The sequence below is a fragment of the Sorex fumeus genome, unplaced genomic scaffold (genome assembly GCF_029834395.1).
Source record: "Sorex fumeus unplaced genomic scaffold, SorFum_2.1 ptg000047l, whole genome shotgun sequence".
Lineage (NCBI taxonomy): Eukaryota > Metazoa > Chordata > Mammalia > Eulipotyphla > Soricidae > Sorex > Sorex fumeus.
In genome coordinates, this window is record NW_026606104.1 from 43,554,840 (window position 1) to 43,579,634 (window position 24,795).

General features: G+C 51.1%; 1 protein-coding gene across 3 annotated transcripts in view; it reads right to left on the minus strand.

Annotated features, from left to right (window-relative positions):
* Positions 1-1,982: 1,982 nt before the first annotated feature.
* The window catches only part of WASF2 (WASP family member 2), an 89,032-nt gene continuing 66,219 nt past the window's right edge, over positions 1,983-24,795 (minus strand). For all 3 annotated transcript variants that reach the window (XM_056122584.1, XM_056122586.1, XM_056122585.1), the window contains exons 3-9: positions 22,325-22,459; positions 21,656-21,809; positions 18,993-19,110; positions 17,838-17,968; positions 11,071-11,226; positions 7,665-8,182; positions 1,983-5,374 (exon numbers count right to left, since the gene is read on the minus strand). In XM_056122584.1, the coding sequence (XP_055978559.1) occupies positions 5,217-5,374; positions 7,665-8,182; positions 11,071-11,226; positions 17,838-17,968; positions 18,993-19,110; positions 21,656-21,809; positions 22,325-22,459 (1,370 nt within the window). In that variant the 3' untranslated portion in view covers positions 1,983-5,216. The remainder of the gene's footprint in view (positions 5,375-7,664; positions 8,183-11,070; positions 11,227-17,837; positions 17,969-18,992; positions 19,111-21,655; positions 21,810-22,324; positions 22,460-24,795) is intronic.

A 24,795-nucleotide genomic window follows, 5' to 3' on the forward strand; every position in this document is an offset into this window, starting at 1 on the left:
TGGGGCCAGGCTGCCCTGGCGGCTGGGCAGCCAGGAGGGGGCAGTGAGGAACTGGTGGAGGCAGCGAGAAGGGAGGGGCGGCTCCCGACGCCCTGGTGTGGTCTGTCTGGGAAGGGCCGTGAGCTGTGAGCCGAGGTCCTTGTCTGCGAGAGGGCAGGGCGCTGTCTCACGAGGGCCCCTCGCAGGGCTGTGTGTCTGAGTGTGTGCGTCAATCTGCCTCTGAGCACGTGTGCGCGCTGCACACGTGTGTGTGTGTGTGTGTGTGTGGAGTGGGGGAAGGGAAGGGATCCAAACCATTGTGCCCGGCAGGTGAGGCTGCGGGTCACTCCCAACTGCCCATGTCCAGCAGGATGGGGCCCTCAGTCCAGCCGCCCGATTCCTGCCCCCGAGCCGCAGGGCCTGAGTGGAAAGCGTACACCCGGGGGCTCTCAAATGCCTGCAGGGAGGGAGAGGTCTGGAAAGCTGTGGAACGTACTCAGAGGACAGAGCGAGCGTGAGCTCTGGGTCAAGGCCCGTGTTTCAAGCATGCCAGCTACGTGGTCTGAGGCAACTCAACCTCTCAACCTGTTTCCCCACGTGGGCAAGGGGTGGCCACTGACTCATAGGACGGAAATAGAGCCGCGGCGGTTCTCGGGCGGGCAGGAGGCACGGACGGGCCGCTCCTTCCTCTCCGGGAGGACTGGCGTGGCTGAGCGAGATGTGGAGGCAGCCTCCTGCCTGCGGCTCCCCACACCACCATTTTGTCTTCTCCCAGGGCGGGTGTCTGGCTGCTTGTCAGTCACTGGCCTGGGGAAGCCAAGTGCTGACTAAACACAGGCCGGAGCAGGAGGGTGGAGCGAGGGGCTCCGCCGGGCGGGCTGGCTCCGCGCCCCCTCCCCTGCACCCCCACCTCCAGCGATGAGCTCAGAGCGGCTGGCGCAGCAGTTGCTGACAATTGAAAACTTCTGCCCCTCTCCTGGGATGCCAGTGGGTGAGTGAGCAGCAGGCGTGACCAGAGGACTCACCAGCCCTGCTCCCGCCCCCACCCCGGGGCCACCCTGCCGCGTCTGCAGGGCGGAACTGGGTGTCTGCTCGTAAATTACCCCCGGGACAGTTACCCACAGCAGCTGGGCTCCCAACGACCGTTGCTTCCTGGGTAGGTAGTTTTTTTGGGTCAGACTCTAAACCCAGCCTCCTGCCTCCCTGGCAGGAGAGGGGCTGCCCGGCGGCCGGGCCCTTTTATCGGATTCCATTGTGAACCGTTCTATTTAGGGTAAGCTGCTGGGGTCTGAGAGGCAGACAAGATGCCGGCCAGATGTGGGAAGGCCGCACCAGCATTCAGCCCGTTCCTCTCCTGCCTCGTGCAAGGAGCTGCCAACAGCTGGTCTCCCCCGGGCCCCGGCACGTCCCCTGCGGCCAGCTGAGGGGCTGGGGCTGGATCCCTACACTCTGGGCTCCTAAGCCAAAGTCATTCCTGGTCTCTAGCCCCAGCCTGCGTGTGGGGTGTCGCCTCCCGGAGCCAGAGCCCTCCTGCTCTCAGCCCGCACACAGGCTCATTTGGAGCTCTGGCCACCACCTGTGGCTGTCCTGTGCCCGTCAAGTGTTACACACGTGCGCGCGCACACACACGTGCACACACACACACACACACACACACGTGCACGCAAGTGAGCGGCTACGACGGCTTTATCAAATTATTTAAAATGTTGGCATTTATGTATTTGTGCGTATTCCTCATATGGAATCTTGAGGCCGCTGGTTGCAAACGTGACGCACAGCAGCCTGCGGGACACGGCACACAGGTGGGGGCGCTGCCAGCCCTGGGGAGTGGGCTGAGAGGAAAGGGTTGTCTGGGGGCCCGGATGAACCCCAACACTCACATCCATGGCCGCTCCCGCCCGGTCTCTTGGGAAAGGGACCCACTTTCGGACTGGACCCCACTACACCACAGACCCACTCCCTAAAATCTCGATGTGGCAATCATTTCCAAGAATCCACCGGAATCGGTCCTTATAAATATATTTATGTCAGAGAAAACAAGGCACTTTGGGAGCATTACGGCTTATTTTCCTACATGTACAACATTCTAGACGGAAAGTAAAAATTGGTTAGTTTCTCAAGTGAGTTAATTGAGTCAAGTTAATACAATAATAAATTGTTCCCTATTCCTCTCCGAGGCACAAGACGAGGTGGGTCTCTGGGTGGCACCTGGTCCCGCGGAAGGGCTGCGCCCCGCTCAAAGTCTGCTGCTTTCGTGTCTCCTGAGCCAAAGTCTCTGACCTGGGGTACCAGCCCTGGCTGCCCTGAGGTCCGGCGACGGGCTGTGGTGGAGGGGAGGCCGAGGGCCGGGTCCGGTGGGAATCCTGGAACAGGGTCACCAGCGCCACGGGCCTTAGTCTGTCCAAGCCGGCAGCCGCGTCAGAGGGTCGGCGCCGCGGGAAGAGATTCCCCACTCGGCCTGACAACACCGCCTCGGCTCTGCCGGTGATACTGGCCAGGGTCGTCTCCGAGGGCGCCTGAGCTTCTGTCGGAGGCAAGCTGGGGCCTGGGCAGCTGCTCTGAGCCTCCGAGGGATCCCCGAGCCCACCCGTGCGGCCCCTGCCCCCCTCTGGAATGTGTCATCTCAGTCCCTGGCTGAGTAGCCACAGGCCTCCACATGGAGCGGCAGGCTGGGCCCCGGGGCCCCAGGAACGCGGCAGGCCCAGGGAGGGAGGCGGCTCCCAGGCTTCAGCAGGAAGAGTCCTTATGGGCCATTGTTTCACACTCCTACCGGCCTCAGCCCAGTTTAAATAATCACTAAACTCTGCATTCTACATTACAGGGTTCCGAAAACACACAATTACCTGCACAGGATCCTTTATCATCCTAAAGGGCTTTGGGTTTAAAGAAGCTTTTTTTTTGGTGCACATATGCATAAGGAGAGCCCAGAGGGCCTCTCGGCTGACTGGGTCCCCAGCCCCCCCAAGCTGAGGAGGCTCCGCAAGGCCGGCTGCTACAAAGCGCCGAGCTTGGCTGCATAGATTTTAATGAGAGCGTCAGGCAGAGCTGTGCTGTTGCTCTCCGGGACTTGCAGATCATTACCAAACCAGCTGTAGGATGAGAACACAGCACATCGAAACCCTAGGAGGTCACTGAGCTAATGATCTAATCCTACCTTCCGCAGGCGGCGCCCCTCCCCACCTCCTCCTGCCCCCCAGCCCTTTCCACTGCGGACGGACAGCAGACGCTGTCCATTCCACAAGCCAGGCCAACGCCGCCCCTCTCAAGGTCAGAGCAGAACCCTGGCGAGTGGTGCTGGCTCCCCCTTTCCGGAAAGGAGGGGGAGGGGTAATTTAGTCAAAGCCATTAGGCGCAAACCCTGGCCTGGCTGGGCCCCAGGGCTCCTCTCTGGGAGAACCACTGCCCTCGGCTGCCTCTCCGGCCCCTCAGGGCTCTGAGAAAGCACCTTCGGCATCCACAGAGCAGGCTGGGGAACAAGGCAGAGGCACAGAGCCTGCTCAGCTCTGCGCTGGAGCCTGGTGCCAGCCCAGTGCCAGAGACACCTGAGCTAGGGAGAGGGAGGAGGGCACGGGCCGGAGCAGCCGAGCAGAGGGCCTGCTGGCACCTCCCGGCTCAGTTCCCAGGCCCCGAGTTCAAGGAAGGGAGGAGAGGGGGAGCGTTCAGCCAGGGCACCGCGGCAGGACCCGTGATTACATGCTCTCCTCCAGCCGGAGGGGTTTACAAGAGCTTTGGCAATTACTACAACCATTTGCTGCGCTGGGCAGAGACAGATCCTGTTTCTCTTTGTTTCAGGGCTCTGAAAGCTCGAGAAGCCAGGAGAAGCCGGTTTCAGCACAAGAGGCTGCACAATAGTTCGGACGGAAGAGAAGGGACCTCACTGCTGGCCACAGCTGACCAGTTTTCTCCCTGAATAATAGCACCTGTGTGTTAGCTCCGGGGAAGGGGCCTGAGCGGGGAACATGACCGTGTGCAGGGAAAAGGGGCAGCTAGACACAGGCCCAGAGCCCCTCTGCCTCGCAGCCCCCCTCGCGGCTACCAACAGAGGCTGCCAGCCTGAGGGACTGAAGTTGCTACACTTGGCAGAGCCTGGGCTTAAATTGGGGAAATAAAAAGGAGGGGGAGCTGAGAGGAATTGAAAACAGCACCTGTCAGAAGCTGCCGAGCTGCTTCCTCCTCTCACTGTCTCCAGGCCCCAAGGTCATGCGGGAGGGGAGTGATGGGACACCGGGAGCCAAGGATTGTGGGACGCCGAGAGGCCGGGTTCAGGAGCCCCGCCCCACCACTGGGAGCCCACCTGCGGTGAGGGCTGGAGAAGCAACACCCGGACGACAACAGGGGCCCGCGATTTGGTCCCAGAAAGCACAGGTGCCTTGGAATCAGGGACCCTGGGGTCTCCCTATCACCACCCAACCCTGTGCCCCCGAGCAAGTCTCTTCCCACGTCACGCTCGGTGGGTCAGACCCGGAGTCCCAGCACTCCTCCAGTTCCGGGTCTCGACGGCCAGCAGAGGCCCCGGCCCCTGTGTGGCGGGGCTAATTTGGTCATGAGTGTCGGGGGTTAGAAGTGGGAGGCAGTGCCAGGTGGCACTTGGAGGTGAGGGCGGGGCACTTCCGGAACACCCGGACATCACATTCTTCAGAAGGTCCCTGGGCACGAGGCAACGAGCTCGGCCTTCTGAAGGGCGTAATTTCTGGGCGGAGGAGTGAGACATTCCTGAGGGGCCTGGCGGAGCCTGGAAAAAAAGGGCACCCAGACATAGAAACTGCTTAGCCAAAGGGAGCCTCCCCTGCTGATCTGACCGCCGGGAAGCGGTGCCCAGGAAAGCGTGCTCGCGCCGGCCGCGGGGCCAGGGGTGGCCGGCATTATTTGAAGTAGCTGAAAGCTAAGCCTTGTGGAAGTCCACTGTGGAAAATGGCTCCTAGGGGAAGGCACCAACTCCAATTTCAAACCATTCAAAGAGCTCTGCTTAAAAATATGAAGGGAAGGAAGAGGGAATGTCTAAGCTACTAAACCCCAGGAGCTCCACAGGGCCTGACTATGGGGGCGGGGGCGGGGGTGGAAAACAGACATTGATCTGGAGGAAGCACTTGGATACATCTTTGGTTGCTTCAGGGAAGACTTTGGCCCCTTGAAATTCCTTTTTTCCCTCCCTTTCCCACCCCCCATGAGATCGCCGGGGTGGGCATCAAAGAAAGCAAGTAGGAAGGAAGAAGAAGGTGGGGAGCGGCCAGGAGGCGTTAATCCGACCAGTCTTCCTCATCAAACTCAGAGGAGTCATCTTCCGAGTCGCTGTACTCCACAGCAATGCGGCGTGACAGGATGGTGGCCACGTCATTGCCCACCACATCCCGCTTCTCTTGTTCCCGTTGTTCCTCAACCCTGCGCAGCTGAAAGCCTGGTGGGGGCGGGGGAGAAAGAGAAAAGGCTTAGGGAGGCAAGTGCTCGCCCTCAGAATCCACCCGGGCCGCGGAGGGGATGTGGCTGTTGGTGGGGGAGCGGCCGGAAGGCCGAGAGAAAGAGGGGTCCCCTGGGGAAGTAGAGAGGGAAGAAGATGGGCCTCAGCAGAGGTGCGGGCTCACGGAATGCTGGCCCCGCATTAGACACGTGTCTGAAAGGAAGCTGCCACTCTTCCTCATTCCCACAGGGAAGGCTGCTGCTCCCGAGGCGGAGGATCTCACACCCCAGCTAGCGGGTACTCCGTCTGCCCAGTGCCGCGGTTATCACACGGCTTGGCTACCAGAGTTGTTCCCTCCAATTAGTCCTCTGGATCTTTGAGGACCACAAACAGAAGAAACCCTCTAGGGCCGGGGCGATAGTACAGCAGGTCAGGTGCTTGCCTTGCATGTGGCCAACCCGGGTTTGATCTCTGATATCCCATATGGTTCCCAGAGAAGCCAGGAGTGACTCCTGAACACAGAGCCAGAAGTAACCCCTGAGTACCACTTTGCCAAAAAAAAGGAACCCCCACCCCCACCCCACAAAAAGTGAAGAAGAAACCACTCTATTAGCTTGAACAAGACAGTCTCTGACAGAAAGAGAATAAATATTCCATTAGGGTAAAATGGTGAAGGGGGGGGGGGGGATGAAGGGAAGAAGACAGATGTGGGAGGGAAAGGAGCAAGGGAGAAAGGAAAAAGAGCAGGCAGGCAGGATGCGAAAGGCAGAAAAGGGAGGGCAGGCGTGACTGAGTCCCACTGAGGAAGGCCTTCTGAGGACAGTGGCTCTGGCTTTTCTCCGCAGTGCAAACCCCTTTCAGAACCTGTTGACAAATGAAGACACTTCCCCGAGAGGGAAAAAGAAAACAGACACAAACATATACAGGCATAAATTCTCTAGAGAGTCAAACATTCCAGGTCAATGGGGACAGGGAGAGAACGAAAGGACTGCAGCATATGACCGAGGCCCTGAGTTCGATCCCTGAAATTACCTGTCCTCCCTCCCCAGCTCTGCCAGGTATCTCTGAGAGCAGCCCCTGCCCCAAGGATGACAGGTCAAAAATCCTTTACATGAGGCTGGAGAGTGAGCGGGGGGGTGGTGGTGGTGGTGGTGGTGTGTGTGTGTGTGTGTGTGTGTGTCAGGCACTTTCCTTGCATGCAACTGCCCCTGGTTCAATCCCTAGCACTGCACTGATCACCACCAGGGGTCACTTCTGAGCACAGAGCCAGTACAGCCCTGAGCATCAGTATTCTTAAAAAAAAAAAAAAATTTTTTTTTCTTTGCATAACACACACATAGCCAAATGCTGGAGTGCACATCTGACATGGGCGACACACTGATTTTGACCCCTGGCATCAAATGCCTTCCTGAACACTGCCAGGTGTGGCCTTGGTGGCTTGTGAGGAACAGGCATGTGACATGATAGACTGCGCTTTGCATGTGTCAAGGCTCTGAGTTGGATCCCCAGAACCTCCTAAAAACAAAGGGCATGGGGCTGGAGTGATAGCACAGCGGGTAGGGTGTTTGCCTTGCACACGGCCTGACCCAGGTTCAATTCCCAGCATCCCATATGGTCCCCCGAGCACGGCCAGGAGTAATTCCTGAGTGCATAAACCAGGAGTAACCCCTGTGCATCGCTGTGTGTGACTCCCCCCCAAAAAAAGCAAACAAACAAACAAAAGGGCCAGAGAGATTGCTCAATGGTTTGAGTTCATGTTTTGTAGGTGGAAGGCTCTGTTAAGATCCCCAACACTTATGGGTCCCCGAGCACTATACTGGGAGCACCTCCTCAAGTACCAGTGGGTGGAGGGAGAGAGGGAGGGAGAGAGGGAGAGGGAGGGAGGAAGGCACGGGGGGGGGGGGGAGAGAGAGGGAGAGAGAGAGAGAGAGAAAATCCTTTAACCAAGGTGGAAAGACAACCCAGTCTTTATTTTGTCTTCTCTGGGGGCAGTACCTGGTGGTCTCTGGCACCATGCGGTGCTGGGCATGGAACCTGGGGTCTCCTGCCTGCAAAGCATGTGGTGGGCCCTTGAGCCAGCTCCAGCTCCCAAGGCCTAAACCTTACTTTGGTGTTCAAAGCCTTTCCTCAGGTTGATCTCAGGCCTGAGGCACCAATTTCTATTCACCAGTGAAAAGGGTTTCTGGAGAAGGGCAGGGCCCCTACACTGCCCCAGCCAGGCACCCCAGGTGCAGGAGAGACAGGGCTTCGCAGTACTGGCACCCCCCTCCCCCCACACACCGTGACTTACCTTGACGAATGGCTGAAAGCAAGTCGCTGCGGGCATCGCTCACGGGAGGCAAATTAGACTTGGGCTTGGCAGCATCGGAAGGTGGAGGTGGGGGGGCAGGCTGGCTATCCACGCCGCTGAACAGGGGAGGAGGGGGGCCTGGGGGAGGCGGAGGGGGCGGAGGGGGCGGTGCTCCCCCTGCTGGCTGGGACAAAGGAGGCGGCGGCAGGGTTGGGTAGTCAGCGGCCGGTGGCGGGGGAGGCGGGGGAGGGGCAGCAAAATCAGGGTGAGGTGGGAAGGATGGGGGCGAAGGTGGTGGAGGGGTCCCTGCAGACACGAAGCCTCCAGGAGGCGGAGGGGGTGGAATGCCCATGACGGGAGGCGGCGGCGGCGGAGGCGCAGGCGGGGGAGCAAAGCCCGGTTTGGGGCCTGGTGGGGACAGCACAGGAGGGGCTGGTGGTGGGTGGCTCGGGCTGACCACACTGGACCGTTTGGCTCCGACCAAGCCAGACCCCCCTTGGTTGTTGTCTGACGAATAGCTACAGGAACAAAGAAAAAAAGACCCCCAGTCACTCTCAAGACGCCAACACTTAGAGTCAGGCATCCCGGCAGCTGAGGGATCAGTGGTGGGGAGAGAAAAGCCTGGGGGGGGGGGTGTGGTGCGGACTATGCAGCACAGCTAAAGTGTGAGTGTGAGTGTGAGTGTGTGTGTGTGTGGTGTGTGGGTGCTGTATGCAACAACAGCAAAAGGAACCGGGAGGAGAGAGAGGCAACTTAAAAGTCAGTTCTTAAAAATTCTCCCAAGAGCCATCACCCTTCCTCTTCTGTAAACGGCCTTTGGTCATCTCAAAATGGCTCCCATTCACTTCACCCAGGAAGCCCTACAAAATCATGCAAATGGAGAGGCTCAAAGCTTCTTGTCCACCTTAGGAAGACGCAGGAAACTGGCCAGGCCTTGCAGGGCATGTGTACCCGAAAGGTCACCTGGTGGGGGCTGATGTGCTGGTACAGCGGGTCAAGTGGCTGCCTTGCCTGTGGCCAGCTCGGGTTTGAACCCCAGCACCTGATATGGTCCCTGAGCTTTGCCAGGAGTGATTCCTGAGCACTGCCAGGTGTGGCCCCAAAATAAAAGCAAATAAACAAAAAAAGCAATGTAATAGAATAATGCTGAACTTTGGTCTTTGATGCAGAGTTTCCATCACTGAGCAAATCTCTGTGGATGAAGCCCCCACGACGCACCAGAACTTACAGGACTCTGGTTGGATTAATCCCACATGCGCACTCAAAGTGCAGAGCCAGGAGTAAGCCCTGAGGTTTGCTGGGTGTGGCCCCCCACCCCGAAACAAAACAAGAAAATGAAGAAGAAAACTGAACCAGAGACATAGCACAGTGGGTAGGGCGCCTGCCTTGCATGTGGCCGGCCCAGGCTGAACCTGGTTGCATCCCATATGGTCTCTGGTACCCCATATGGTCCCTGGTATCCCATATGGTCCCTTGAGTACTGCCAGGGTAATTCCTGAGTGCAGAGCCAAGAGCACAGTCTGGAGTGGTCCCAAAATAAAAATAAAAACAATAAGAAGAAAATGAAAACTATTAAGGGGTAAAAAAAATAAAATTAAATAAAAGGGAAATAAGCAGCATTGTAAGGTAATGAGCTTCCCGTGAGGAGAGGAATGTAAGGGGACACTGAGAAAAACCACCAGAAACTAGTGAATTGGTATTCCTCTACCAGGCGAGGGAGGCCACGCCCATCTCTCAGGGACTCCTCAGACCTCCTGGGAAGGCTCTTTCCTGACCTTCCTCTAAAAGGAACCTCAGGGTCAGCGCTGGAGCACGATGAAGAATGCCTGCGAGAAAAGCAGAGGCTGGAGAGAGCTGAGTGAGCCGAGCACACGCTCTGTGCACAGGAGGCCGGGGTTTGGAGCCCAGCACTGCACTGTCCCCCGTGGTGCTTCGGAGAGACCCCCAAGCACCAAGCTGGGAGGAGTGCCGGGCGTGGCCCCAACACACAAAGCAGAGGTTTAAACCAAACTGTTTTTGGTGCAACATTAGGAAGCAATCGTGTACTCGTTAAAGTGAGTACACGATTGTGAGTGCGGTGAAGGGGCAGGAAATCTTCACGAGTCTCCGGCCAGGCCTGCGCCGGGCTCAGGTTCAGGTGAACGCACCTTCAGCGCTCACATGGAACAAGTGGGCAGAGAGGAGGTTCTGAGGGTCAGCAGAGACAGGAAAGGAATGTGACGCCCGGCCTGATGCTGGCGGAGGGAAGACGCAGGGGCTCCGCTCCTGGGTAGAGCTGCCTGGAGGCCACTGCCACCCCCGGGCGTTGTGTGGGGCTGAAGAGCTGTTCCACCTCTCCCTCTGCCCTGCACCAGCAACCACACCTCAGAAAAGCATCCATCTTGGAATTTTCCACAGACCTTCAGCGCTCGCTGCATCAGACAGGGCAAGCAGCAGGCAGGGATCGGAGATTAGTGCTTTCAAGAGCCATGAAGAATGGTCTGGGGCGGGAGGCACCGATTCAGGCTGCACCGGAGGGGCTGTCCACGCCGCTCCTCTGCGCACCGACAGTGCCCAAAGAGAAAGCACGACCTTTCCAGGCTCTCCCTGGCCAGGAATCGGCACGGGCACAGACTGTGGGAGACCCCGGGATCCAGACACCTGAGAGGCCTTTGAGACACTCTGCTGACCCTCGCCACGCCTCTGTCCACAAGGACAGAGTCTACCTTTCCTCTCACTGTCCCTTTGTTTCATTCTTCCTACAGATTTTGTCCAGCGATAAAATGAGTTGGAAGCAACGAAGAGAAAGGTGACTGAGAGGTTCTTAGAGAGCTGCGCAAGGCGTCAGCGAAATAGTATAAGGAGAGCAGATCTCACCATCTTGTTCATTAAAACCAAGAAAAGCAAGGAGATACATTGGTACCTCCCAGCTGGTCAGGAATAGCTGAAAGGAACCCAGCCTGGGGCTGGAGAGATAGTACAGCAGATAGGGCACGTGCTACTCAGGTTTGAGCCAGCATCCCATCTGGTCTGCCAGGCACCACCAGGAGTAACTCCTGAGCACTTGGATGTGCCCAAACAAACAACAACAACAAAAAGGTGTCTTAATTCAGACTGACCTGCTTTCCTATCAAGGAGTTCTTAACGGCTGTGTGACCTATGTAATTTCATTGACCTCTCTGTGCCTCATCATTTAGTCATTTGCAAAAAAGGCACCCATCTCCAAAGCACCCTAGTGGGGTTAAGTTATATTATGTCTTTGATAATGCTCAGCACCTTGTAAACATGACAAAATTAGTTACTTCCTTGAGCTACACAGACTTACCTGAAGCGATTCTATTATACTATCTGAATCTGGGACTATCACTCTGTTTTCCCAAGTACTGACCCTTCAACAAGGGTCGATGAGGGAGATACAACCATTTACCTGAATTCAGCTGGCGGGGGAGGCAAGCTGTCCTCAGAGAAGGACGGAGAAGGCGGAGAAGTAGCGTCTGTCTGTGGTGGTGGTGGGTAGCTGACAGAGTCCATGTTTTCCACAGAACCGATGCTGCCATTCTGGTACACCAAGGTGGGTGGATACCTGACAATGAACCCAGTACCAAATGTCATTTAGGGGGCTGGAGCGATAGTACAGAGGGTAGGGCATTTGCCTTGCACACAGCTGACCCGAGTTCAATCCCCAGCAGCACCAGGAGTGATTCCTGAGTGTAGAGCCAGGAGTAACCCCTGAGCACTGCCAGGTGTAACCCTAAAAACAAAGCAAAGTCATTTAAATAGAGCCTGAAACGTCATTAAAAAGCCAGAGCAATAGTACAGTGGGTAGGGTTCTTGCCTTGCATGTGACTGACCCAGATTTGATCCTTGGCATCCACTGGGGTCCTCCTAGAACTGCCAGGAGAAATTTCTGAGTGCAGAGCCAGGAGTAACCCTGAGCATTGCTGGGTGTGGCCCCAAAACAAACAAAGAAAAAAATTTAAAAAAAAAGGCTGAAAAAGACTCTTGGATTGTCTTAAAAGATCAGACAAAAATGCATCTGTAACAAAAGCTAGGGAGAAATAAAATAAATATATTCCCCTGAATCTTGTTATATCAAAATTTTATCTTAGGGTTAAATATCCTATTGCTAAATATCGCCTAGGTATTTCCGCTGTGTTGTCTGGAGGCACAGACTATGAAAGCTGTGCTGTTTCTCTCCCAGTGTTGGCCTTGTCAGATCCAGCAGTTCTTTTAAATTCCCTCCCAAATGTTAGGAGCAGCCGATGCCCAAATCCCAAAGTCTGTCTTGTGGCAAAGGGCAAAGCCAAGCCCCAAGGCTACTGAGCTGCAGACACGTGACTGGCACACAGCCTGGTTTTGAGGTCGGCAAGCCTCTGGAGTGCTCAAAGGCCAAGGAGGCATTGGATCGCAGAGCCATGCTGAGGACTAATGCAAGTTGCTGTGTGGTCGTCAGACAGCCCGTTTGCCAGGGCTCTTTTCAAAGAAATGAACAGCAGATTAAGGCAGGCCGCTAGGGAACGGGAGACAGTACAGCCTTGCACATGGCCGAGCCCCGTTCGATCCCTGACACTGCATATGCGTCCCCCCGCCCCCCAGCACTACCAGGAGCGGCCAACAAATACACAAACAGAAAGGAAAGGAGCTAGGCTTTGTCTCATAAAAACACTGTCCTTCAGAGCATTAGGCCTTGGGTGAATCTGCTCTCGGTGTAACAGTAACAAGCCTCCAAACAAGTACAAATACACAAAACATCAGCGGGCAAAATGGAACTTGCTCTGCTCCACCTCCCCCTTTCTTTCCACCACTGCTGGGTTCTAAAGAACTCACAGAACACAGACCTGAGGGAGGGCAGAGTGGAGGAAACTCTCTGAATCAGATGATGCTGTAACGCAAAATCCCCAAGGCCTGGAACCCTGAAGCCTCGCCTGTCTCTTTACAGATTTATCAACAAGCATCTCCACATACACCAGATAAGCCTTCTGATCCCCGAACTCTTAAGACAACAGAGAAGTGGGAAAAGTTTAGGCTGGAGAACAGTACAGCATGAAGGGTGCTAGGTTTGATCTCCCACATCCTGTATGGTCCCAGAAGAGATTCCCATAGAGGGAGGCTGGGGGTGAGGGGTGGGGTGTTGGGGGATGATGGTAGCAGTGTTTGGGGAGCCCAGGGAGGAACTGGGTGCTATCTGATCATGAGGGTTGTTAGTTCAAAGCCAGGGCTTAAAGACATGGTACTACCAGGGTACTACAGTGCCTGGGACCACCAAGGCCACCCCAGCAGTGACAAGTCCAGAGATGCTTGGGAGGTCATGAAGTGCTGGGGATCAAACCACGCAGCACCTAGTATACACCCTGGCCCCTATAATGTCTCCCAGCTTCCATCTTCATTACTATTTAAAAATCATTTTATTTTTTGTGGTTTTTAGGTCATATCCAGCAATGTTCAGGGTTTACTACTGGCTCTGTGGTCAAGGATCATGTCTGGCAGTACTCGAGAGACGATGTGTCATAGGAGGGGAATTAAACCAGGTCGGCTGAATGCAAGGCAGATGCCTTAAGCCCTGTACTATTTTGCCAGCCCTTTATTAGTCTTTAAAACAAACTTTTTTCTTTTTGGGTCACACATGGCAGTGCTTACGGTTCACACCTGATGGTGCTGCTGGAAACCAAACCTAGGCTGGCCTTGTGTAAGGCAGAAACGCCTTAGCTATCTCTCTGCCTCCAAACAAATTCACTTTTGGTGCTAGTGGCAGGGGTTGTGAGGGTGGGCACAGGTATACCTGCCAGTACATTGGGCTTACTCCTGGCTCTGTATTCAGAGATCACTCTGGTGGGCTCAGAAGACCATAAGGGGGCTGGGGACCACTGAACCCAGGTTTGATGCATACAAGGCAAGTGCCTAATCTGTTGTACTATCACTCCAGCCCAAACAAATGTCTTTCTTTTTTTGGTTCTTGGGTCATATCCACCTGTGCTCAGGACTTAATTCTGGCTCTGTGCTCAAGAATCACTCCAGTAGGCCTCAGGGGGACATATGTGGTGCAAGGGATTGAACCTGGGTCAGATGTATGCAAGATTCCCAAATAAATTCCTTAATTCAGTTAAAATAAGTGTGTCTCTCTCTCTCTAAATCTCTCTCTATATATAAATATATCAAGTGTTGATATATAATACACAGATATATACACACACATGTATATATATGCATTTTGTTGTTGTTGTTTCTTATCAACAATAGCTATTACATAGAGAGAGTTGTTTTTTGGGCCACAACTAACTGTATTTAGGGATTAAGCCTAGGTCAGTGGCCGTGTGAAAGTCAAGTAACTGCTGAATTATCTCTCTGGATTTTTTTGGTTTTTTTGTCCACACCCAGCAGTGCACAGGGCTACTTCCAACAGGAAGCTGGGAAAAAGGGCTTGCTCTGGGTGAGGTGTGAGGCACCATGTTAATAGGGGCTAGAACTGGCACCTGGGCTCCAACATATACAGCACGCACACCAGCCCTATGTGCATCTCCTCACCCGTGAGGTTATCTAAGGGCCACTTTTTAAGGGGCTGGAGCGATAGTCCACCAGTGAAGTACCTGCCTTGCATGTAGCCAACACTGGTTTGATCCCTGAACTCCACCAGATGAGGTCCCTGAGCAAGTCCTGAGCACTACCAGGTGTGACCCTAAAAACAACAACAAAAGAGACTGCTTTATAGGGTTTGGAGAGATAATACAGCAAGTAAGGCTCTTGCTTTGCCATGTGATGAAGTTGGGTTTGATTCTGGGCACACCATAAAGTCCTCTGAGCCTTGCCAAAAAAAATCCCAGAGCATAGATTAAGCTCTGAACATTGTTGGGTGTGGCATGCCCTCCAAAAAAAAAAAAAAAAAAAAAACTAAGATTTTTACAGTAGGGTGGGGTAGATGTGTTCAAAGAGCTAGAGCCTATGTTTTACATGCTGGAGCCCATGCTTCAAGTTCCTGAGCACTGTCACATATGGCCCCCAAATCAAGACCCCCATCCTCCAAAAGATGATTTCATAGTAGAGTTACACCTAGACCCAAGAACAACTCAACCTTTTCGTTTTCTCATTCACAGAAACTCGGCACGGGCTAGCAAGGTTCTCTGCCAGTCAGGATGTGATGTATTCAAGGGGAAGCCGGGGTGACACATGCCAAGCAGTCACGGTGACTTGGCTTTGAATGTCACACAGGTTGGAACACCAGGATAAGCATCAAAACAAGCTTTAAAATCATTACAACAACAAAAACAATAATAAAAAAAAAACCACCAAAAAACAAAACCCACAAACCCCCAGTGTGACCGGGTATTGGGAAATGAGGTCGGACTGACAGCGACTATTTCTCCAAGGAGATATATAGCCTGAATACTGGCCGCACGACCTTTCCCACACTGTCTCTGAGATCCACTCAGTCCCTTGGCTGGCCTCTCTCTCAAGACTGACAAAGGCTGGCTGAAAAGTTGCTTTGGCGCACAAATACCCTGCCGGCTCCTCACTCTGCTCATGCAAACTGCATAGCTCTTAGGCCCGACCTTCAAATCAATGCACTGGAGACAAAGGGCTCCCAAGACTACTTTTCCTCTCCCATTTCCTGTCTTTCCTTTGTGGTCCGGAGATATTCCAGCATCCGACAAGATAAGGGCATTCAAAGCCATAGATTTTCTTTTCCAGAACACTCCAATCACCTCATGCAAACAGCTAAGTCCCAGGCCCAAGAAATCACACAGGGTGGAAGGCACTTGCCGAGCAAGCAGCAGACCCTGGTTTGAATCCCCAGCTCCACACACAGTCCCTGAATGCCATGATGAGTCACTCCTGAGCAAAGAGCCAGGAATAGCCCCTGAGCATTGGCAGGTGGACCACCTGCCCCTACCCCCCAATTAACTGCTGAGTCCCGAGGGTCAGAAGGTGGCTCAATGAAGGAGCACAAACCTCACAATACCTGCACTGCAAAAAACAGCACCCTTGAATCAGATCAGATATTTCTCAACCTTCAGGCATTCCGTTCTGGTGCCGCCCACAAACCCCAACTCGGAGTACATTATTTCTTAAGTATGGGAATCCTTCTCTTCTCTTTTCCTTTCTCTTATTTCCTAAATAAAATTATTTCACGTCACTAATAAAAAAAAGTAGGGTAGGGACAACAGTGGCCCAGGTTTAATCCCTGGTACCACAAGATCCCCTGAGCACTGCTGGGAGCAAGCAGTGAGTCAGGAGTAGTTCCAGGACACCGCCAGGTGTGGTCCAAAGAAACCTACATCAACCAATCAATTAATACTAAAAAAACCCCCGCTAAGTATCTTGACTCATCTAGCATTTTTTATTTCACTGCTAACTATGAGGTCCTCAATCTGGTTCATGGTCCCATGCTTGGGAATCCAACCCAGGACCTCAAACATATAAGGCACGTACTCGACCCCTTGAAACTAAATTGCAGCGGCCAGAGCAATAGTATGGTGGATAGGACATTTGCCTTTCACATAGCTGAGCCGGGTTTGATTCCCAGTACTTCTCATGGTCCCCCAAGCCCATTAAGCAGTGATCCCTGAATGCAGAGCCAGGAGTAAGCCCTGAGTACCAGCAGGTGTGACCCCCTTCCCACCCCGGCCCCTCCCACACACAAAAAAAGAAATTACATTTGTGGTTCTATCATGCAAACTGAATCATCAGATGATGCACTTTGTTTGGGGGGAATACCCAGTAGTGCAAAGGGTTAATATCAGAGATACAGAAGGCACTGGTAGAACTTTGCAAGAAAAAAAATCCAATCCAATCCAAAAATGGGGAGAAAAAATGAACAGAAACTTCCTCAAAGAAGAAATACAAGTGGCCAAAGGGTACAAGAAAAGATGCTCTACATACCTAATTATCAACAAACCAAAACAACATTGAGATGTCATCTCGCACATCATGTCATGGCACACATCAAAAAGAACAAGAACAACCAGTGCTGACAGGGATGTGGGGAGAATGGGACTCTCATTCATTGTTGGTGGGAATCCCAACTAGTCCAGTTTTTCTGGAAAACAATATGGGAATTCCTCAAAAACAAGAAATTGAGCTTCCATATGATACAGCAACACCACTCCTGGGAATATGCCCTAGGGCCCAAACATGCAGAAAAGCCATCTGGATGCCCATGTTCATTGTACCACTATTCACAATAGCCAGAATCTGGAAACAACCCCAGTGCCCGAGAATAGATGACTGGATAAAGAAACCATGGTATGTCTACACAATGGAATACTACTCAGTCACCAGGAAAAAATGAAGTCATAAAATTTGCTTACACAGGGATGGACATGCAGAGTATCATGCTGAATGAGTCAGAGGGGGAGGACAGACATAGAATAAGTTTGCGGGGCGTAAAAAAATAGCAGATTATTACTCAAGGACAGTAGAAATGAGGGCCAGGAGGACTGGTCCATGGTTGCCTCAAGTGTGTGCGTGTGTGTGTGTGTGTGGGGGGGGGGGGGGAGCAGTTAGAACAGAAAAGGAACCACTATGATAATGACAGTTGGAAATAATCACACGCAACAAGAACTGAACGCTGAAAGGAGGTGAAAGGACATACATGATAACCTTTCAGAACTTGTATTGCTAATCATAATGCCCCCCCAAAAAAAGAGAGAGTCCAAGGCAAATGGGAGAGGGGAGAGGGAAGAGAGAGAGAGAAGAAAAGTATCTGCCACAGAGGTAGGGCGTAGGGGTGGGTGGGAGGAAAATGGGGACATTGGTGGTGGGAAATGTACACTGATAGAATTGGAAAACTGATGAAACTGGTCATAAACAGCTTTGTAACTGTGTATCTCAGGTGATTCAATTTAAAAAAAAAGAAGAAACAGCAGCAGCAGCTGTTGAGGGTCTGAGCAATAGTACAGTGAGTGGGGCGTTTGCCTTGCATACAGCCAACCCCGGTTTGATCCCTGACATCCCATCTGGTCCCCTGAGCACCCCCAGGAGTAATTCCTGACTGTAGAGCCAGGAGTAACCCCTGGGCATCGCCGGGTGTGGCCCAAACCTCCCCCCACAAGAAGCTGGTTAACTGGTATTGATCAAAGCTTCACAGCCAGCCTTTAGAAGTGTGAAGGTGTCACACCACAGCAGACTGCAGCCCCCCAGTCCCAGCCTTCCAAGAATGCTATCAACAGGACAAAAATGCAGGACAAAAATATCACCTACCCAGAAGGCCCCAACTTTTCTTTGGATTCCACAAATTCTTGTCCCATCTTCATTTTCTCCCACTCTTCTTTCCGTGTTTTGATTTTACGTGGATTTACATTCCCTCGATTTGGATTATCTTTCTTTTCTTTCTAGAATGAAAGAAATGAAAAAGACTTTGTGAAACATTTTCCAAAGTTCTCCATTAAAATCCCATTCACCCTCATGAATGCACACCCAGGAGAGACGATGTACCTAGATAATATATAGTGACTACAGAAATGAAAAATTATTGGGTTTAGAGTGACTTAAAGGATATGCAATCCAAATGCTATCTTCTGGACTCAAACATTTGTGCTCGATCCCATATTCTTAAGACCTCCGGTGATGAGCACCCCACTACCTCTCTGGGTAATTCATTCACATTTCTGAGCGGCTCTAATTGTTAGTAAGTTAATAAACTGCTATCAATTTGCTCTGCCTCAAAGGTCAGTCAACACAGAGAAAAAGGAATGATTGCTGTAGATTTCTGAGACAGACACAAGGAAACGGTTTACAAGAACAACTGATGAAGAATTCTCCAGGCTGCAGTCACATTAGCCCCTGGCTCTCTCTGGGGCCTCCCGGCAGCCATGCTGGTGGGACCGAGCTGGTGTGACTGGTCGGTCCTACGCCTCTACATCTAGGGAGGGGTGAGTCGAAGGAGAGAGGTGCATCTCCCAAACCTGGACTCGTGGCCCCACTCCAGCCCCACCCAGCCAGGAGTGAAGGTGTTAAATGGGCTCTGTTGTAAATCAAACAGTAGAGCCTTGTGCTGATCTCAGAGAAATGAGCTGCAAAACTGGCGGGGAAGGGACTCGCTGAGCTTGAGTGTCCAGCAGAGTCAGGTGCAAATTGCAAGAGAAATAAATGGTGAATAGAAAAGTCAATTTCTAAAACTCAGCCTGAATATACTCAATTGTTAATCGCGCTGGGGGGAACAAACACATTTTTGGTGTGACTGATACTTTCATCTTGGTTGTGCTTGGGAGTGGACACATTTTTTTAAGAGTTTCACCTGGCATCCAAGCAAGCAGCCACTCAGAATGATTACTTCACATAAGACTGGCTTCCTTTTTATCCCCCCTCCACAATCGTGCCTACTGATGTGTAGAACAGAGGCCCCTTTCCCCTCACCCTGTGCTTTCTCTTCTCTTTCATGATATCCTTGGTGTCCTGCAGCATCTGCTCCTTCCAAAGATCAAAGAAGTGCGAAGGGTCTGTGTAGAATTTGAGTGCCTCTTTCCCATCGTCCCTGGGATAGAAATGAAGACAAGTAGCTGTCAGAAGACAGATGAGCTCCCAACCAAATCCAATATTCCAAACACCTACCAGTTAGCAGTTTTACACGGAGGAATCAAGAAGTCGTTCAAATCGATTGTATATTTCCTTTCCCACACCAGCATTCCAATGCCCCTGAATGGCACTTTTTCACTTACCTGGCTTTTAAAGAACTTTAGACTTACTTTCAGTTCCTGGTAGAAAATTTGCATGATCAGGGCGCGAATGAGCAGGAGCAGCAGGGAACCTGATTATTTCTAATGATCTGCATGGCCATAGCTTTCTCCCTGAGGATATCCGCATTTTGTGGCACATCAAAGGAGATTTTTGCCACTGGCTTTCTTACCCCACCGACCACCCTCAGGACTATTTAGGAGGCATCAGTGGCTTCCCATCCACCTGACACTGTGTAGACATGAGCGCTCACACACACACACACACACACACACACACACACAGTGTTACGAATTTATTCAGCTGCTATTTTTCTGCAGATAACTACAGTACTTTTATCTTCTTGCTCCCTTCTATAGCGCAGCATTGCCCCCAGCCACAAGGGGGCCCCAGTGAGAACAGACAGCCAGATGTTTTATGACCACAAGAGTTAAATATAGTATCTCAAAGTATGGGGGATTCTACTGATTGACACTGTAAGGGGAACCTGCCAGACTCAATGATACTGGTTGGAATCTTGCATACTGGCACAACTCCATCACTCACCTACCAAAAAAAACATGTGTAGAGAAGAGGATTTTGGGTTTGTTTTTTGGCTACACCTGGCAGAATGCTCAGGGGTTACTCCTGGCTCTGAACTCAAGAGTCACTCCTGGTGGTGCTGAAGAGATTATATGGGATACCAGGGATCAAAGCCAGGTCAGCCGCTTGCAAAGCAAGCGCCTTTCCAGTTGTACTATCTCTCTTGCCCTGGACATTAATTTTAACATGACTCTGAACTAAAAAGAATTAGAAAGGCAATTTTATTCCCTGGACTACAATTCTATCACAACTAATAGAAAGCTTTTCCAGGGGCTAAAGCGATGTACCAAGGACCAAGCCCGTGTCAGCTGCATACAAGGCAAAAATGCCTTATGCTGTACTACTGCTCTGGCCCCTAAACAAGTGTTTGTTTGGGTGGGTAGGTGGGAGGGAACTGGGGGCATACCTGGCCATGCTTACTCCTGATTCTGTGCTCAGGGAGTCACTCCTGGTGGTGTTTAGGGGGACCATATACAATGATAAAGATGGTTTGACAAGCATCTTAATCTTAACCCCTGTACGATCTTTCAGGTTCTTTATTTTCACATTAAATATTATTATGAGTTAACTACACCAACTGCCCATTTTTGTTAGACAAAATCCAGATGAGGTGTTAGTTCTGATATTGTATGTTAAAAAAGATAATGTCATCAACCGAAAAATAAACTTGTTCTAATATCATCTGTTTGTCCTATCCCAACACACAAACCTGGTGTCTTATTCCCCCCTTCACAGATATCAAGTATGTACTCCCTCCCTGCCCCCAATACAGTTCCTCTGCCCAAACCCAACTAGATTAACTAAAGAGGCTATAGTCAAATCTCTATCCTGTTATGCCAGCGAGCCCCAATCAAAGTTAAGGGGCAAACAGAATTTCACACTGTCAACACAGGACAGATGCCGTGTACGGTCTATTTGTGTGAGAAGCCACCAAGCACCTATTCCAGGCTTCCTGAATCAGGCAGGTGTCCTTGAATTTCACACACACATTTTCTTCTTTGCAGTGTACCCATGTCTCACAGAAGACATCTGCCTCCAGCTATCTGTAATTACTTTTTGCCTGTTCCGAAGATATTTATGGATGCAAGCAGGATATCTGCTTCCTGCCCCTCAGAGTGGCGTTCTGTGGGATCGCACTGCTCGGCCACTATTGGCAGGGGGCTTTAAGCTGTCTTTAAAGGCTACCTTCTTTCTAAGTCCAGCTGCAGCAGCTAGTCCTTTCTGAGGGGAATGTGAGAGGATGTTCAAGACAAAGTGACATTCATTTGGAAGAATGCCAATTACTCCTTAAGCCTTGGAAGGGCCCTTAGGGCCCCTGAGCAGCCAGTCCACAAGACTGGCCCCACTCACGCGCCCAAACATCTGGTAATCTAGTGGTTTCCGAGTAAGTGGGAGCCTTGCTAGAATGTTGCCCCTGGGATGCATGCTGTAAGACTGCCTTGTAACAAAGTCCTTTTGGTTCTATATTAACTAAATTCCTTGGACAGAATCCAAGATGGACCTGGCTTATACCAAATTAAACTCTGCACATGCAATACTGGTGCAAACTTTCAATATATGTTATACTCACGATGAATTTCAGAAGCTCCACAATAGTAAGTGACAACTGGTTAGATGGTAAACATTAGTTTCTGCTGCCACAAGCAGCTCCGGGGCAGGGTAGTAAGCTGTCTGACCCAAGGCCCTCATGTACACAACTTTAAATAAAAAGGTAATCTAGCGTCTTTGACCTCAGGGCTGAACAGAAGAGCGAGTCAGATTACCTGTAAGGGGTGAGATTGTTGAGAGGTGGCGGAGTATCACAGGTGTTGTACGTTTCTAAGACAGGTACTGGAAGAGAGTTTCTGTCAAAAAGCTTTTGGTCTTGAATGGTGGAGCTCTTGAAGGCCTTCCGGGAGTTGATGCCTTGTAGTGACACTGAGAGAAGATGGAAGGCATTAGAAAATGGACGACAGGCTATTTGAGCAAACACTGAGTCACACCAGTCAGAAAGGCCTCAGCTGCTGCGTTTCTTGGCTGCGGCTGTCTGCAGCCAGGTTTTTCCCTCCCCCTCTGGGGAAGCCCCACAAGGCTGTCAGCAGCCCAGCTATTTCACGACTGAACAAAATGAGGCAACACAAAGGTTTACTATGTGGCCAGATCTAGCAGGCCTCTCCTTAGGAGGAATGAATCTTCCAAGTACTTTTATGGTAGCAGATTACGATTGGAGGAAGGGGAATTTGAGAAAGAGGGAATTGGGGGAATGGGAGAAGGGGAATATGAGGGGTTGGGCAGAGCTCAAAACGTTCCTTAACACCACCCAGGCTCGTGTCATTTCAAACCGAACTCCAGAGGTCTCTGCAGTTTCTCCCCTCACTTTTTTATAAATCGGGGGGGAAAATTCTAAGAAACTGCTCAGCAGAGCCTGCAAATGCTGAGCTCAGCTTCCTTACCTTCTTCTTCCTTGGGATCCAGCTGAGTGACTTTCACTTGTAGGTGGTCGACCCTCTCAGCAAGGGAGCTTACCCGAGAGGCAAAGGTTTTTGCTTCGGTAAAGAGCTCTCCAAAAATGTCTTCTGCATATTTACCTGTAAGAGCAAAGAAACCAAGTCACTAGTGCAGAACAGTGACATAAGTGGTCTGAAAAACTGGCTACTAAAGACAATACCCCCCACCTCCCAAACACACTCAGTCCTCAGATGGTTCGGCTCATAAGCAGACGCCTGCTCTTGGAAATAGAGGCCTACTCTCCAGAGCTTGGGCAGCCTGCAGATATTCTAAAATTAACAGTGGCTTCTTAGCAAACTCTAAATAGGCACGGAACTCACAGTAGGCTAAATAAAACCAAAAGGTATAGTGCAAACTATTAATCCTGGAAGAGCAGGCAATATGTCTGCACATTTGCCAACAGTCCTTGCCCTTTTGCTGTTCTGTGCAAGCACATAGGAAATGGTTCTGGAAAGCAGACTGGGAGTGAGAAGAACCTTGGAGGTGGCCACAATTAACATGAAATTAGCATGTGAATTGAACTTCCTCAATGAAGTTCTGGAAATATCTGAACCACCATGATGTGGTAAGTTGTGGTATCTTCAAGGGGCCTTGAACTTATCAACAACTCACAGCAGAGACTTACAACTTCTTCTAAGGGCTGAAAGATTATTTTTTATTTTATCGCCTACAACTTTCAAAGTTTTCGCTGTAGGCTGCAATCTTTCAAATCTATATCTTGGGGAAAAAGTCCAAAGCTGAAACTTTCAAACCGTCCCTGAAAAGCAGCATACCAGTGGTTTCAGTCCACAATGTCTTATTTTTTAGAAAAAGAAAAAAAAAAATTCCTACTTTCAACTCTGGAATGCAAGGAGAATCTGAAGCCAAAGAGACATAACAGCAATTTGACACTACCTCCATATTGTCATTCCAAGCCACAAAACACATTCTTGTTCGAATGGAAAGTGTGCACATGAATAAAGGTACCATCCGTTTCTCACTTGCACAACGAAGGCAGCACAAGTGACTGTGCCCAACCAAAAGGACATTTCTTTGAGAACCATTTAAAAGTGGACTTTGATGTTGCTAAACTACATTTGTGTTTATTCCAAATTTGGGGGGTCAGGGTTGGGGTGGGGTGAGGGGAATAGCTCAAAAGGCACCTTCCCCGTGATCTTCAGCTCATCTTCCCAGGGTGACCTGGCGAGTAAAGATCATTCAACACTGTATTTTGAAATGCTGGTAAGTTTAATCAATAAGAAGTTTCTAATAAGGAAGGAGCAAGTCTTTGCATACTCAAAGGTTTTGTGATCTAAACAACCATGAGCTCCTGGGCTCAAAGTATTCAAAGTGACGAATGAGAAGCATTTCTACCTTGCAAGTTGAAAAGCCTGCCTGATTTCAGTCCCCACCAGACTAAGTTCCTATAAAAACCACGTGAATGGGGTTCTGAGAGATAATACAGTGGGTAAGGTACTTGGCCTTGCACACAGCCCACCTGAGTTTGATCCCTGGCACTACATATGTTCCCGAGTCCTACCAGAAGTGATCCCGGAACAGAGTCAGGTATAAGCCCTGAGCACCACCCAACCACCCTCCAGAGGCAAACAAACACACGAATAAGTGAAAGAGCACCCGGTACTAGAGCCAGGGAGGTAGCACAGGGGTTGAGGGCTGGCGGTGCATGTGTCAGGCCTTGGGTTCAATACCTGGCATTGCAAACAAATTACCAAAAGCTGCACTATAAATCAGGTTGTATGGGTAAACTGTGATAGAAAGGTTAAAGCAGAGAAACACACAACATTTAAGTGTAGAAAATAGACCAGCTTCAAACACATCATTAAACATTCCAGCTGTTCTGGAGGAAAAGAAGCCCCCACATCAACTTAACTTTGGGTCAACAAAAGAGTGCCCAGGACATTCTGCTTTTCAATGAAGTGAAAAAAAGGGTAATAGTGGCCAGGGTGGTGTAAAGTCTTTGCCCATTATTATATCAGGTCAGGCCCAGGGCATATTTAGAACTATAAAATGACACATGGAAAAGGCACTTAATCACTTAACTTCCCGTTAGTCGTCGATTTGCTCGAGCGGGTGCCAGTAACGTCTCCATTTGTCCCTGTCGCGTGCTAGTGTAGCCCAATGGCATCTGTTCGCTCCGGGAACATGAAGGGCCTCAAACCCATCGTTCATGATCTTGACGAAGAAGTCTGACCATCTGGTAGGTGGGCGGCCACGCGGTCTCTTGACATCCCGTGGAATCCAATCAGTAACAGCTCTAGTCCAACGGTCGTCTTTAAATCTCATTACGTGACCAGCCCATCTGATTTTCGACACCTTGGCAAATGAGACAGCGTCCCTGATCCTTGATCGTCGACGGATGTCAGAACTCCGGATTCGTTCTCTCATTTGAGTGAAACGTGATATTCCAAGCATAGCT